Source organism: Equus asinus, chromosome 10 (assembly GCF_041296235.1).
Source record: "Equus asinus isolate D_3611 breed Donkey chromosome 10, EquAss-T2T_v2, whole genome shotgun sequence".
NCBI classification, from domain to species: domain Eukaryota; kingdom Metazoa; phylum Chordata; class Mammalia; order Perissodactyla; family Equidae; genus Equus; species Equus asinus.
This window is the reverse complement of record NC_091799.1, coordinates 17,870,217-17,884,107: the sequence shown is the minus strand read 5'-3', so window position 1 is coordinate 17,884,107 and position 13,891 is coordinate 17,870,217. Positions and strand designations below refer to the sequence as shown.

General features: G+C 57.8%; 1 protein-coding gene across 2 annotated transcripts; it reads right to left on the bottom strand.

Moving 5' to 3' along the window:
- Positions 1-239: 239 nt before the first annotated feature.
- Positions 240-12,036, bottom strand: LOC139046332 (phosphatidylinositol 4-phosphate 5-kinase-like protein 1). Of its 2 annotated transcripts, none has more exons than XM_070518694.1 (12): positions 11,980-12,036; positions 10,690-10,893; positions 9,432-9,482; positions 9,070-9,227; positions 8,722-8,846; positions 8,205-8,239; positions 8,060-8,115; positions 7,190-7,302; positions 6,731-6,884; positions 4,221-4,566; positions 3,806-4,043; positions 240-3,213 (listed from the first exon to the last, which is right to left on the bottom strand). In XM_070518694.1, the coding sequence occupies exons 1-10, from the start codon at positions 12,007-12,009 to the stop codon at positions 4,299-4,301; spliced, it is 1,194 nt and encodes a 397-aa protein (XP_070374795.1). In that variant the 5' UTR covers positions 12,010-12,036; the 3' UTR covers positions 240-3,213; positions 3,806-4,043; positions 4,221-4,298. The 2 variants fall into 2 exon arrangements, with proteins under 2 accessions (XP_070374795.1, XP_070374796.1); XM_070518695.1 differs by having other exon boundaries at positions 240-3,505; positions 9,070-9,224.
- Between the last annotated feature and the right edge of the window lie 1,855 nt (positions 12,037-13,891).

Here is a 13,891-nt window from a genome sequence, read left to right as displayed (position 1 = left end):
GGGATGAGGGCGGGGCCTGCGGGCCGGGGGCGGAGCCTTAGCTCCTGCCTCTCCCCTTTTCTGCCCTCCTGCGTTTCTTTGAATCTACTGCCGGGAGTAGGCGGCCCGCAGAGGAAACCCCTGGAAGGCGTCGGAATCCCTGAGCCTGGCTCCCTGGCGGGCAGGACTTGAGTTTCTCCGCTTCTGAAACTGGGGCGTGGGGTCGGGCAGCCCTGGGTTTCAAGCTGGTAGGGTTGCGAGATTTAGCAAGTTAACTACAGGACGCGCAGTTATATTGGAATTTCAGATAAACAACGAATACTTATATTAAAAACCTGAAATTCCCATTTAACTGAGTGTCCTATATTTTTTCTAGCAACCTGACCTCTCCTGGCCCTGTGACCTTTACTTGAGCTGTTTTTCTCCTCGATCAAGTGGGGTTAACAACAGCGCTTGCCGCCGCGTGAGAGAGTGGAGGGACAGCTCGTGGGACAGTCAGGATTCGAACCTTGGGCACTCTCACGGCACAGCCGGGGCTCTGATCACTTACTGTCACCTCCCAGATGCCCCGAGGAGTCCTCCAAATGGAAGCCGAGCCAGTGCAGGGCCCCTGCGGATGCTGAAATGGGTCCCATTTGAAGGCTCAGACCAGGTCCCTCAGGGATTTCAAAATCGGGGGCCAGAAAGGGTTGAAGGGGCAGATATGGGGCAGTAGGGAGGGGCGGGCCTGTGGTGAGGCGAGCGTAAACTTCCTGTCTCAAGTGTTTTTCCACAAAAGGCTGCCTGGGCCAGAAAGTTCATGTTCCCACCCCCATCACCCCCACCTCCCTCCAGAGGGCCCTGGCCTGGGGACTAGCCTGGGCTCCTGCTCTGGCCCCATTTCAACTGTATTGGGTATCCACTCCCGGCTTAGACACGTGCCAAGGCTACCATCCTGCAGGGGCAAAGCCAAGTCCCCCGGGCTGCTGCTCAGCCCTCCATGCCTCTCCCCATCCTGTTGGGGGTGGGGACGGGGAGCTGCCCACATGGCCCTGCCCCCAGGGACCCCTCTGAGCATAAGCCTTCCTTGTCTCCCCCACCCCAGCTGGGCACACCTCACAGGTAGTGGTCCAAGGTCAGTCTCTCTCACCGGCCCTCGTTCACACAAGGCAAGGCACACGGTGGGTCCCCAACACCAGAGCCTCTTGGCGCTCCCCCCGCCAAGTCCTCACCCTTCAAGTCTCTCTCCTCATAGACCCAACCCAAGGGGACCGTGGTGAGGAGTCCCCTGTGGATTCATCCATCACCCACAATGGCTGGTGAGGTGACGAGTCCTTCCCCAGAGAGGCAACCCCTCCTTGCTAGAGCCACGTGGAGACAGGGGCGTGCCCCAATGTCCCGGGCTCCCGGAGCAGATGAGGATCAAACACCCCCAGTGGAATTGAGACTGGGAAGGCCGGCAGCCTCAGATGTAGCTCCTCAGTTTGTTTTGGAAAAAACCCACTCTTCTCACCTAGACCTACAAGGCCCTGCACAGTCTGGACTCCTGCCTCCTTCTTAATCACTGTTTGCCCACCCTGGCCACCCTTCTGGCCCCCAATCACACTAAAGCTCATTCCTACCTCAGGACCTTTGCACTTGCAGTATCCTCTGCCCCTTGACTGGTTCATTCACATGGCTGGCTCCTTGTCATGCAACTCAAATGTCACCTCCTCAGAAAGTCCCCCTCCAATAATCGTGTCCAACGCTGCACCCCCATCCCTCGAGTCCCACCTCAACTTATCTTTTTCATGGAACTTGCCACACTCTGAAGCACCTCATGTACTAACTGCTTTTCTCGTTTGTGGTCCACCCGCCGACTGGACTTTAAGCTCCATGTGGGCAGTCCGGCCAGTCATGTTCTCGGGGCTTTCCCAGTGCCTGCACAGTGCCTGGCACACCCTACGGGCTAGGTAACGTCTGTGGAATGAGCGAGTTAGGAGAGCCAGGAGTCCTGGGCCCTGTGAGATCTTGGATGAGTTACTTCCCTCTCCAGCCTCAGGCCTGACCTCAGCCTACTGCCAGAGACCCAGAGGGGTGGGGCTGAGCCGTCCCCTTCTGTGAGCGCAGGACTCTGGGGCTCTGGCAGCCTTGTCGGATCCAGACTCCAGGGAAACCGAGGCCCAAAGGTCCTGCCGAGCTTCCTCCCCCCACCCTCCTCCACCTACTACCCTTTACTCAGCCTCCCGGTTTATCTGACCTCACAGCCTGGCACACAGGAGGTGTTGGAATGAGCAAAGGAAGGGCAGGGTCAGCTCAGAGCGCCGCCGAGGGCAGCCTGGCAGGGCCCATTGTCTGGGGCCCCCTGGAGGAGGCGGTAGCCTCACCCTCCTGTGGGCCCCCAGGCTTAACGCACTCCATGTCTCAGCTTCCTGCTGAGCCCAAACAAGAAATTCTCCATGGCTTGTGCCAGCTCAGAGAGGCTGAGCAACCACCCAAGGTCACCCAGACGACTGGGGGTGATGTCAACAGTCTATTTTCTAGGAACCCACCCTCCAGCCCTGCAGCATAAGCTATCCCTTTCCTCTCCCTTCCCCATCAGCCATTTTTCGTTTTCTCAAAGGCTGATGGGGTGGCAGTGTCTGGTGTAGCTGAGCAGCTTTCCCGAGATCCAGAGTCCTCCAGTCCTGGGGGTCAGCTCTTGGCCCAGAAAGCCCCCCACCACAGTGTTCCCACCCACTCTGAACTCCAGCCGCAGGGAAATGTTTCTTTCTCTCAAATGCCAGGCTCTCCCTCACCCCGGACCTTTGCTGTGCCCTCAGCCTGGAACCCTCCCAGGGCCGCACTTGACTCTTCTGGTCTCAGCTTAGAGGACACAGCCATCCAGTAATTAGGCGGGGGCCCCTTCCCTGAGCTCCAGGGCCCCACGCTCCTTCATGAGGCTTTGTCACACCTGGTTGCTTTTGTAAAGACCCCTCCCCTCTGGACTGTGAGTTCTGTGAAGGTGGACTCTGCATCTTGCTCCACCCCCAGGTCCCCATCGCCCAGCAGAGGGCCTGTCACATAGCAGGTGCTCAATGAATATTTAATCCGTTAATGAGGTCCATTTTCATCCTTTACATTTTACGGATTAGACCACTGAGGCACAGACAGGTTTAGCACCTTGCCAGGCACAGACAGGTTTAGCACACAGCCAGGCCCCAGAGAAGTGCTAGAGGAAAGGACAGCTTGGGCATGGTCGGATTGGACGGGGGTCAGAGGCCCGGCTGGAGTTTCCTGGAGGAGGGAGAAGGAAGGATCAGGGGCTGTGCAGCCACTTTGCTCTGCTCTGTTCCCAGTGATGTCTGTGTGGCCAGCGCCCTTGGTCTGACCACCAACCCCTGCCGTTATTTCACAGATAAGAAAAGTGACTCCCAGGGGCTGGCCCCATGGCCGAGTGGTTAAGTTCGCGTGCTCCACTTCGGTGGCCCAGGGTTTCGCCGGTTGGGATCCTGGGCGCAGACATGGCACCGCTCATCAGGCCACGCTGAGGTGGCGGCCCACATGCCACAACTGGAAGGACCCACAACTAAAAATAGACAATTATATACTGGGGGCTTTGGGGAGAAAAAGGAAAAATAAAATCTTTAAAAATAAAAAAAGGAAAAGTGACTCCCAGAGGAGGGTAGAGCTTACTCAAGATCCATAGTGGACTCCAACATAGTGCCTCCTAGAGCTGCAGGCCCCCCCAACACCCCACCTTCTCCCACCTGCATCCCTAGAGGGACAGGAGCCAGGGGGCCACCCCAGACGGAGGCCAGTGGGCCCTGCTTGAGCCAGGGGCAAGGGGTTGGGAGACCTGGGTTCTCAGGCTGGCCTTGCCACTTACCCGTGCATAAGCCCCTTAAAGTCTCTGGGCCTCAGTTTCCCCATCTGGATGGCTCCAGGGGGCTGGGATGGAGCCTTCAGTCTCCCTGCTTCCCCAGAGCATGGGGACAGGCTGCGGGAGCTCGTGGGCAAGAACACAGGCTCCTGAGTCCAAAAGGCATAGTCGAGTCCTGGTTCCAGCTTTCATTGCTGAATGATCTTGCTCAGTCCCTTCACCCCCTGAGCCTCCATTTCATGGTCTGTAAAAAGAAAATAATAGCATTTTTTGAGGATTAAATGAGCTAATGTGGGGGAGTCCCTGGCACAGTGCCAGGCACAGCAACACTGTCGAATGAGGCTGTGTCGCCGTCGTATTAGTGAGCGGACACCGCCCTCTGGAGGCCAACGGGAGGAACAGCCGGCGAGGGGAGCCCAACCTGCTGCCCTGGCCAGGCTGGAACCGGCGTTCCGGGCGTGCGCCCATTGTCCAGATGGGGAGAGCAGCCCGGCGCCGGTCACTCGGTGTGCGCCTCCGCCCACTGGCAGAGGCGACGGGCGTAGCAAGCTGGGCTGACTGGGGAAAAGGTCCGGCCCAAGCAGCACAGCGTCCCGCATAGGTGCTCCAGCCGCTTGCGGAGCCCGTAGACCGTGACGAGGTCCACGAGGCCCAGGAAATAGCGTTGCTCCGGCCCATCCACGATGTGCAGGGCGTTGGGGGCGTCCGGCAGCAGCCGGCGGTTCTGGGCTCCCGACTCCTCCGGGCTCTGGATCCCTCGCACAGACCTGGGGACAGACAGGAGGGTGAGGCTACCGCCTCCTCCAGGGGGCCCCAGCCAATGGACCCTGCGAGCTTGGCCAGGCTGCCCCTCGGCGGCGCTCTGCGCTCACCGTGCCCTTCCTTTGCTCATTCCCACACCGCCTGTGTGCCAGGCTGTGAGGTCAGATAAGCTGGGAGGCTGAGTAAAAGGTGGTTGATGCTCAGGGGCTGCACTAGCCGATATGCAGCCGCTAGCCGCATGTGGCCATTGAGCACTTAAATGTTGCCAGTCCCAATTGAGATGCAGGGAAGTGTAAAATACATACTGAATGTCATTGTCCAAGACAGAATGAGACAAAGAATGTAAAATATCTCATAGATGTTTATATTGATTAGATGATGACATGATAAAATTTTGGATGTATTGAGTAAATAAAATATATTATGGAAATTATTTTAGGGGCTGGCCCCGTGGCCGAGTGGTTAAGTTCGTGCACTCCGCTGCAGGTGGCCCAGTGTTTCCTTGGTTGGAATCCTGGGAGCGGACATGGCGCTGCTCATCAAACCACGCTGAGGCAGCGTCCCACATGCCACAACTAGAAGGACCCACAACGAAGAATATACAGCTATGTACTGGGGGGCTTTGGGGAGAAAAAGGAAAAAAAAATCTTTTAAAAAAATTTAAAAAATTAAAGAAAAAGAAATTATTTTACTTGTTTCTTTTTACTTTTTAAAATGCTACTAGAAAATGTAAAACTGCCCGTGTGCCTCCCATTGCTTTTTTTTTTTTTTTTAGGACAATTAGCCCTGAGCTAACATGTGCCGCCAATCCTCCACTTTTGCTGAGCAAGTCTGGCCCTGAGCTAACATCCATGTCCATCATCCTCTGTTTTATGTGGGACACTTGCCACAGCATGGCTTGACAATCGGTGCCATGTCCACACCCAGGATCCCAACCGGCGAACCCCTGGCCTTGGAAGCAGAACATGTAAACTCAACCACCGCACCACCAGGCCGGTCCTCCCATTGCATCTTTATTGGGTAGCGCTGGTCTAGAGCAGTGGGTCACACACTGGTATTTGGGTATTTCCCAAGCTTCAATTTGGGGTCATCCAATCGTGGAAGTTTCAGGGTGGCAGAACTGAAACCTTGTGAACAAACTCCAACTCTACTTTGCAGATGCTGTGTTTTGTTGCCTCAAAATGTATTCCAAATCAGAAGATAGATGCCTTTGGCTGGGCTCCCAGTCCCAGCCAGAAGCAAGTGCAATTCCCTAACACTGTCCTCCTGGGGGTGGGAGGGAGGTGGGGGGTTGGAGGGTGGGGTGGCTAAAGGGGTTTATTCCTGTCTTGCCCAAGGAAGTAAGTCAATGAGAGACAAGCCCCTCCCAGGCACCAACCAATCAGAACCCAGTGGTGTGGGAGCCTGAGCAAGGCGCTGGTACTCTGTGGTGTCAGGGTTAACATGGATGAGGAAGAGGTGGGAGGGAGTGTGTTCTGAATGGGGGCGTGGAACTGGGTGAGGGCGGGGCTGGGACAGTGGCTATTGACCGGCCAGCATGGCAATATTTCAATAAGATAACCATTACATGCAAACTCGGTCTTACAGACTGAATGACAGCCATGATCTAGGCGCCGGCTGGGGGCAGAGGGTAAGGGAGAAGCTGACCTAGCTTGGATGGGCAGACTTGGGGGGTTCTCTGCCCCATGGCAGGCATTCCACCATCTGGTCAGGACGTGCCCAGCCCAGCCATGGGTTGTGTGGGGAGCCATTACCCTGGATTCTGCCCAAGCCACACCCATCCCAACATGATGGGCACAGTGGGGATGACCTCAGCATCCTAGGAGTGGAATGGCAGAGTTAAGGGGCAAGGGCTCTTTCTGAGGCAAAAATTAAATAGGTCTGAAACCTCCAATGGCTCCACATCCCCTTCTAGAAAATGAGCAGATTTTTCAAATCGTCATTGAAGCCCTTATCCAGCCGGATCTCACCTGTCCTGTCCCCTGTGCTGTGGTCCACCTGTGCCCGCTACCCCTGCCAGCCAGGCTTCACCAGCCCCCGACACATACACACACACACACACATGCAAACACGCACTTTCCAGTCTCCCAGCCTTTGCCTATGCTGTCCCCCCACCTCACCATCTGTGTTTTCCATGCTCTCATCACCTCATTCCTGTCGGGGGCCCACCTGACTGTGCGGAAGATGAGGCTACTGCCCAGGCCCTTCTCATCCTCGTGGAGTTGCTGGAAGGCCACCAGGAGGCTGTAATCTGTCATGTTGAGCTCCCGGAGGAAGGCAGTGTCCAGTTCCATCTGGCGGAGGAACCAGCTCCGCTGGGGCCCTGCCGGAGCATCAGTGCCCCCACTTGAGTTCTCATCATGTGCCGGGCAAGGTGCTGAGGGCTCCATATGCATCTGCCCCAGGAGGGCAGGTGCCATTACTGTCCCATTTCACAGATGAGGAAACTCAGCTGTAATGAGCCTTGGTCACCCAGCTAGTAAGTCCTGGGGGTAGGAATTGAACGCTGCTCTGCTTGACTCCAGAACCTAGGCTCTTAATGACTCAGGCACGGGGCAGTGCAGGGGACTCCCTTCTAACTTCACCCTGAATGGAGGAAGAGCAGGCACTGACCACCCCGTGGCTCACCTAGGTTGATAGTCTTGCCCTCAAAGTTGAGATCTTTCAGCACCTGGACGATGGGGTTGCCCTCGGGGGCCGGGTCCACCCAGCGGCTCACCTCGCAGCCCTTGATGTCATACCTAAGAGGCAGGGAGTGGAGGACGGGAGAATTCAGCTCTGCACAGACTTGAGACACACAGGGAGCCTCACAAGGTAATCCTAAGAAACAAGAGCTTCCACGGGGTGACTGTTCATATCCTCAGCACGGCCCCATTGCATTGCTGTCCCAGGTCAGAGATGAAGAAAAAGGCAGAGAGAGTTCCTTTGACTCGCCCAAGATCACACAGTACGTAAACGGCAGAGTAGGGATTTGAACTCAGGCCCAGAAGCCGGCCCAGGCTTTCCCCCTGCCTGTGCCTGCGTCTCGGCCCAGTCATCCCTGGGGGTGTCCCAGACACAGGGGTCCAACCCTAGAGGGCAGCACCAGGACGGCTGGAAGGAAGGCCCTGGCCCTGGAGCACTAGTGGGGAGCTTGCCGGCAGAGTCAGGGCAATGTGCAGTCAGAGGCTGGGTTCGAATTCCTACTCCTCACACAGCAGCGTGCGGTCCTCCCCCGCCTCCGTTTCTCATCTAAAAAATGGGGATGATGATAAAACTATCCCTCAGAGTTGTTCTGGGAATAAAGAAGCTAATGAATGCAAATGGCTCAACACAGAGCCCAATGCATACTGAGCTCTCAGAGATGCTGGTCGGGGGTACCACAGTCTCCAATCCATCGGGGGATCTTGGGAACGTCCCTTCTCCTCCCCGGGCCTAGGTTTCGCCGGCCATCTAGGGAGCGTGGGGGCTTCAGGGGCACATTCCGGGTGGGGCCGGGGCCCTGCGAGGCCGACTCACCTCTCGGAGATGCGGCCGGCGGGAAAGAAGACGCTCTGCATGATGATGAAGTATTTCTGGGGACGGGGGTAGGGAGTGAGGGAGGCAGGATCTCACCCTCCAGCCGCCCCCTCCGGCCCAGCCCCCTCGCCTCCGCCTTACCCACCTTCTTTCCCTGGGCCACCCGGAGACTGTGCACTCCTGGAAGGCGAGAGGGTGCCAGGTGAGGGACCCCAAACTCGGCAACCCCGGGCCCATCCTACCCTAGTCCGGGCTCCAGGCCACGTCTCCTTCTCGAGACACGCCCCTCCAGGCTGCGCCCCCAGACCCCTTCCCCAGTTTGGGTGGTTGTGCCCCCTGCACTCGCCTACAGACTTAGTCCCAAGTATGCGGGTCCTGAGATAAGGCCCCGCCCACACACACACCCTCCCGACAGGACTGTCCAATGCCCTCCTCCCCAGATCTTGGCCCCGCCCCCCGGCCCCCGCTCTCCCCGCTACATTGCGGCCTAGGACCCGCCCCCCACTGCACGCTGCTCGCCGCAGGACTCGCCTCCTGGCCGCTCCCCACCACCCGGCTTGGGCTGAGAGCCCGTCCTGGGAGTCGCCCCACTCCCTGGCCCCCTGCGCTCCTCGCTCCCTTCCTCCCACCGCCCCGCAGTCCCGGGTCCCGGCCGGCCGTACCCAGCAGCCGCGCGAGCAGAGAGTGCGGGTGCCGCTGCAGGTGCTGCACGTAGCGGGGCAGGTGGGCGAGCAGCACCTGCACCTCCCGGCGCCGCTGGGTCTTCAGGAAGAAGCGCTGGTCGTGGCTGGGGGCGGGAGGGAGAGGTCACCGACCAGGCCGGGCTGGAGCGGCCGCCCCGCCGCCCCTCTCGCCTCCCGTCCTCCCCCTCCGGCTCACCTCCTCCATCTGACCTCTATCTGGCCCTGACCCTCCCTCACCCGGCGGTTCCGTTTCTCGCCCCAAGCGCCCCCCACCAGCCCGGAACACCACTCCCACCCCTTCCCCGCCCGCCCCTGCGGCCAGCTCACGACAGGAAGAAGCTGGCCTTGCTCTTGGAGGTGCTGAGGAACTGCAGGTAGGGGCCGCCGGGGCCCAGCGCAGCCTGGTAGTCCTCATCCGCCAGGCCTAGGGAGCGCCGCAGCCGGGCGAAGGCCGGGCCAGCCAGGGTGCCCAGCTCGAAGCCCTGCTGGGGAGGAAGAGCCGCCCCAAGAGCGTCCACAGGGGCCCACGTGTGTGCACTTGGCCCTAGTGCCAGGGGGTCAGGGTAACCACACCCTTCCTGCAAGGCTCTGAGGCAAGCCATCGCTCCCACTGCATGAGGGGGAAACTGAGGAAAGAGAGCTAAGACGGGTACACACCCCCTTCCACGCAGCAGTCTGGGGCTTCCTACCTCGTGAACCTGGGTCAGGACCTGGGAGAAATCCTCCTCAGTGGGCGGCCCCTACAGGGAGGGGCAGAGGGGCTCAGGGCAGGTCTCCACCCCCACTGCCAGCCCCAGCAGCTCCAAGCATCCTGCACTTGGCCTCGCCCCCTTCCCCCAGTTGGACTCCTCCAGCAAACAGGGACCACTCTGGGTGGGCCTGGGTTGGGCAGATGGGTCGCAGGCCCTCCCAAAGCTGGAAGGAGGATGAGAATGAGTGTGGCAGATCCTGGGTGTGTCTCATCCACTGCTGGGTCCCAAGGACCGGGCTCTCAGTTCAAGCCCGGCACGTGAGCTCAGACACATGTTGGCCAAGTGAAGCCGATGCCATCCCAGTAACAGAGGATGGCCTTGAAGCCAGGGGATCTGCCTGACTCGGCCTGGGAGGAGCAGGATGAGAGAAAGCTTCCTGGAGGAGGTGACTTCTAAGCTGAAATCTGAAGGGTAGTGGAGGGGAAGAGCAGGATGCTCATCACAGTGGGAACGGCATTCTTGGCCACCAGGAAGGGAAGGAGGGCCCAAGTGGCTGAAGCAAGTAAGGGAGGGATGGAGTGTGAACGAGGCTGGACACTTGGCCCTTGGGCTTGAACCAACAGGATCCTGAGGCCATGCTGAGTGTTGGGGAGCCCTGGAAGGTTCTCAGCAGGTGATGAGATTTAGAGGACTCTTACACTCTCCCTGGACCTCCGGGTCCCTGTGCCAGGACTGGCCTGTGGGATGTGGTCACACTGTGCACACGTGTGCACACACACAAACACACATGCTCACCCACCCATCCAGCTGCTGAGCTTGCAGCTGGGTGACCCTTTCTGCTGAGCCAGCCTGGCCCCAGCCTGAGCTCCAGGGAGGATGGGCCAGGCTGGTGGAGTGGGGGTGGCGTCCCTTCTCAACCATACACCTGGCAGAGCTGGGAGGGCCTCAGAGACCAAGGAGTACAATCCCTCCCACCCATTATACAGATGGGGACACTGAGGCCCAAGAGAGGCAGATGCCCATCTAGAGTCACACTGCAACTCTCTGGGTCAGGGGGTTCCTCACAAGCCCACCGCACCCTGGACTTTCTGGCTTCCTGGCCCCAGCCCCTACCCCAGAATGTCCCTCCCTCCCTGCACCACGCCCCTACCTTCCTCCCCCTCTAGCCTTCTCCAGTCCCCAGCCCTGCAGTATTAGCGGGACAGGCCATCAGTCTGGTCTTGCTGTCAGTGCACGGGACAGGTTGGCCACTCACTGTGGGCGGGTGGTCCATGGAGACCTGGGTGGCAGCCCACAGCCCTGCCTGCATCATACACGTCATCTGGTGCAGCTTATGCCCCGGGTCAATGTCAAACAGGCCTAGGCGCAACCGCTTGTCCTGTAGATGCCAGAGGAGGCCACGGCAGCTGGAGCCCGCAGCAGCTGCTCTGGATCCAGCCTCTGGGGAGGAGGCCAGGACCTGGTGGCAGGAGGCATGAGAGGCAATGAGCATCCCAGAGGGGAAAGACCAGGATTTGAGTCCCTCCTCCACAACTCATGAGCCCTCCTTTAATCTCTCTCTGCCTCAGTTTCCTCAGTTGTAAAATATGGATAATGCTAGTACCCTCCTCACTGGGTGTGGTGAGGAGCAGCCACACATGCCTGGCATGCAGTCAGCACCCAAAATAGAGTGATAGTTATTATCAGTAGGCAGAGTGTGGGTTCTGCAGCCAAACCCAGCCCAAGACTGACTGTCTCTCACCAGCTGTGTGACCTGAGATAAGTCACCTAACGTTTCTGCGCCCCATCTTCTCGCCTGTAAAATGAGAACTATAAGAACTCCTTCAGGGCAGGTATTAACTGTAGTTACTACTGAGTTTGAGCTCCATACACAGGAACCCTTGATAGTAGGAGCCCTGATGCCGGTGACTCGGTCATCTATTTCACTCGTCTACGTGGAGTTCCTCCAGGCCAGCGTGGAGGGTCAGATGAGGCTGAGCTCAGAGCAGCTGACCCATTAGTAGTGGGCGCCCACCACGTGCCAGCACCGGCTGAGAGCTTGAACTCCTTTTTTTTTTTTTTTTTTTTAAGATTTTATTTTTTTCCTTTTTCTCCCCAAAGCCCCCCCGTACATAGTTGTATATTCTTCGTTGTGGGTCCTTCTAGTTGTGGCATGTGGGACGCCGCCTCAGCGTGGTTTGATGAGCAGTGCCATGTTCGCACCCAGGATTGCGAACCAATGAAACACTGGGCTGCCTGCAGCGGAGCGCGCAAACTTAACCTCTCGGCCACGGGGCCAGCCCCCAGAGCTTGAACTCCTATTAGCCCTATGAAGGAGGAGCTTTTATCATCATCTCCTTTTTCCTGCCCGAGGAGGAAACTGAGGAAGCTCTCAGAGGATACCAGCCAGACTCCTCCCTTCCTACCTGTGGCCCCATGTGGGGCGTGTACTGGTCCCAGTGCAGGACCCCTCCTGGGCTTGGATGCCCAGCCGCACTGGGAGGGGAGGCCCGGCTCCTGTCCCCCAACCCTTCCCTCTCCCGTCTTCTCTCGAGTCTGCACCTACCTCGCGGGGCCCCGGGCTGGGCGCGGGCATCGCTCCTGCAACAGCTTCCCGGCCTCTGGCGGTGTCCCCCGCTGCCCGGCCGCCCCGCGGCAGGAGCCAGGCCCCGCCCCTGCCTCTGGACCTACCAGTCGCGCGGTGTCTGTCACGGCTGCACCCAATCCGCGCCGGGGGCGCCGGCGATCGCTTATGGGTCCCGCCCCCCGGCCTGGAGCATCCTTTGGATCGCGGTCCAGGGCGGGGCGGAGCAGCCGCGCTTTGATAGGGTCCCCAGGGGTGTCGACTGGGGTCTTGGGTCTCGGGGCCGCTTGGGGAGGCGGGGAACTTAAATCAAGTCCCGCCCTCTCACTCTGGCGTGAAATTCCCACTTTGGCGTGAAATTCCCATCGGCTGTTTCTTTTTTATTTTTTTTTAAAGATTGGCACCTGAGCTAACAACTGTTGCCAATCTTCTTTTTTTTTCCTGCTGTTTCTTTCTCCCCAAATCCCCCCAGCACATAGTTGTATATTTTAGTTGTGGGTCTTTCTAGCTGTGGCATGTGGTACGCCGTCTCAACATGGCCTGATGAGCGGTGCCATGTCCGCGGCCAGGATCTGGACCCTGGGCTGCAGAAGTGGGCCGCACGAACTTAACCACTCGGCCACGGGCCAGCCCCATCCCATCGACTGTCTTTCTGGTGAGGAAAATAAGGTCCAGAGAGAGAAGTGACTAACTCCAAGTCACATAGAAAGTCAGGGGCATGCATCATTCGACACATGTTTTGAACACTCAGCATGGGCCGGGAGCAGTGCTGGGCCCCGGGGACGTAGTGGTGAGTGAGAGGGAGGAACACGGCTGCCAGCGTGAGCTTTTATTATGATTTTATTTCTTTTTATTAAGATTATGATAGTTTACAACCTTGTGAAGTTTCAGTTCCATATTATCGTTAGTCATGTTGTAGGTGGACCACCTCACCCTTTGTGCCCTCCCCCCACCCCCCTTTCCCCTGGTAACCACCAATCAGTTCTCTTTGTCTAAATGTTAACTTCCAACTATGAGTGGAGTCATACAGAGTTTGTCTTTCTCTATCTGGCTTATTTCCAGCGTGAGCTTTTAAAAGCATGAATCAGATGACGTCACCGTCATGCTTAAAACCTCCAGTGCCTTCTCGCGGCACTGGAACAAAATCCATCCCGCTCGCCATGGCCCCCAAGCCCATCTTCCCACTCTCCAGCCCCATCTCAAACTACTCTCCTCAGTACGCCCACCCCACCACCACAAGGGCGCCCTGCTGCTCCTTAGCCACTAAACTCTTTCACACCTCGGGCTTTTGCAGGTGCTGTTCCCTCTGGTTGAAATCCTTTTCCCCAGGCTTTCATTTGCCTTATTCCATCTTATCGCCTCACCCGACTCTAAGCATCTCTCCCCTCATTCTTGATCACATCGTCTTGCTTTATTTTTGTCATCACTCTTAACAATGAGACTGTCTTGTTCACTTGTTTGTTTCTTCCATCTCTCCCCTAGAAAAGGAGTGCCAGGATAGGAACCACGCCAGGCTGGTTTCCTGACTCAGTGCCTGGCACAAACCAATGTTCTATAAGTATATGCTGAACTGATTTAGGATGTGCAAAGGGTTTTGGTGAGTTCCAGGCAAAGAAAGACCAGCGTGGCTGCAGAGAGAAGGAGACAGTGAGCGAGTGAGCATGCAGGTTCCTGTAGGCCATGGTCGAGAGAGGGTGGAAACCCGGAGGGGCATTTTATGTGTGTGAGAAAGATGCTCACGTGTTTTCAAAAGGCACTGGTTGTCGTGCATTGTCAGATTGGAGGGGGCCAGAGTGGGCAGGGGGAGGGCAGTGAGGAAGCTTTGCTAACTCAGGGAGGAGGATGGTGGCTTTGCGTCAGGAACGTGACTACTGGGGGGAGGGGCAGTGAGAAA

Coding starts and splice junctions, on each gene's coding strand:
- LOC139046332 (XM_070518694.1), bottom strand. CDS start 12,009: ATGCCCGCGCCCAGCCCGGGGCCCCGCGAG. Junction 7,303..8,059: donor GCCGGCCGCATCTCCGAGAG/GTGAGTCGGCCT, acceptor CCTGCCTCTTAG/GTATGACATCAAGGGCTGCG. Junction 4,567..6,730: donor CTCATCTTCCGCACAGTCAG/GTGGGCCCCCGA, acceptor GTCTGTCCCCAG/GTCTGTGCGAGGGATCCAGA.